The sequence below is a fragment of the Trypanosoma theileri genome, assembly GCF_002087225.1.
Source record: "Trypanosoma theileri isolate Edinburgh chromosome Unknown TM35_Tth_18_V1, whole genome shotgun sequence".
Classification (NCBI taxonomy): Eukaryota; Euglenozoa; class Kinetoplastea; order Trypanosomatida; family Trypanosomatidae; genus Trypanosoma; species Trypanosoma theileri.
In genome coordinates this window covers 73822-75285 of record NW_021639860.1, presented here as the reverse complement: position 1 = coordinate 75285, position 1464 = coordinate 73822, and the positions used below count along the sequence as shown (strand labels likewise).

General features: G+C 37.5%; 1 protein-coding gene across 1 annotated transcript; it reads right to left on the bottom strand.

The window, feature by feature from the left end:
* Nucleotides 1-46: 46 nt before the first annotated feature.
* Nucleotides 47-1093, bottom strand: TM35_000181280 (WD40 repeat protein; the record flags this gene model as incomplete). Its single annotated transcript, XM_029026441.1, has 1 exon — nucleotides 47-1093. The coding sequence occupies one exon, from the start codon at nucleotides 1091-1093 to the stop codon at nucleotides 47-49; it is 1047 nt and encodes a 348-aa protein (XP_028882137.1).
* Nucleotides 1094-1464: the final 371 nt, after the last annotated feature.

Here is a 1464-nt window from a genome sequence, read left to right as displayed (position 1 = left end):
ATATATATATATATATATATATATATATATATATTCGCACTAAACCTCAATTCTCCTTTAAAAGAATTTCCATCTTTTTCTCCTTTGGTACTTCATCCACGATAACTCTTCCATTGAATGAGACTCCTGCAAAGACCCAAGGACCACTACTACTCCAACAGGCATCCACGACAGAGTCTGCAAAGTCTGTGAGTCGTCTTAAGCATACGGCCTGTTCTTCACTTGCATCCTGCTTAGAGGCATCCCACAACTTTAATGTGTGGTCTGAACCACAAGACAATAATAATTCATCATGAAATGGATTAAAGAGTGCTTTATGAGCAATGTGATCATGAGCTTTTAAATGACGTCTCTTGTACGCTAAGCATTCTGAACCATTCATGCGAATATCATGCCAAAGAACAAAACCATCATCACCAGATGATAATAAGATATTTGCTTGGCAACTACTAAAATCTATACAACGTGTTTGACCAAATCCATGGAGAGCGTTAGTGTTCCCGATAGAAACAGGTTGTTTTTTTCTTGTATCGATCAAATATAATCCGTTACCTTCACATGCTACAATACACACAGATGAATGATGAGGGTCTAATGCGGCATAATTAATTTTTTTACAACCCTCCACTTTAAAACTAGAGACTTCCTTTCCTCCTCTCCCTTCATCCAATGTGTAGACTATAAGAGCACTCCCTGCCGTTACCCGCACCTCATTCTGCAGTCCTTCCAAATCCCAGAGAACCTGCGAAGTCGCTGCGGCAAAAGATGCAACTTCTTGCAATTCACCGGATATTAATTCGGGTACGCGAAAAACACGAGATTGTGAAGATGATCGCACTGCTAATAAACTTGGCTCCGTAAGGGATGGTGAACTCCAGAGTCCATACACCTCTTCCTCGTGAAACCACACCATTGTACACTCAAGCAGTCGAGCCTCATCTTGATAATCCAATAAATGTATTTTATTTCCCCCGGCAAAACACGATGTGCCTACAATAAATCGATGGGAGGTCATACTACCATTGGATGGATGATAAAACGGCGCTATCGCACGGGCCTGAAACTCTAGTCCATAAGCCGCAGCAGCCTGCATCCCCTTTTGTTTTTTATTTTCTACCCCGTTAATAAGATACAGGTAAACTGAGAAATAGAAGAAAGGTATCATTTTATTTTATTTTTATTTACACGAAAAACAAAACAAAGCAAAAAAAAAAAAAAAACAAAACAAGGAAGAAGAAGAAAAAAAAAAAAAAGAAACAAACATATACAAACAAATACCGAGAAACATATGTTTGTTGGCTTTTGACACCGTTGCGCAGGGATAAATATTACGCTCAATCTTAATTCAGGTGTACCCTGAAAACAGTGGTTTCTTTTTTTTTTTTTTTCTTGTTGCCGCTTACTCTTAGTGTTTCTCGCCTTTATATATATATATATATATATATATATATATATATATATATA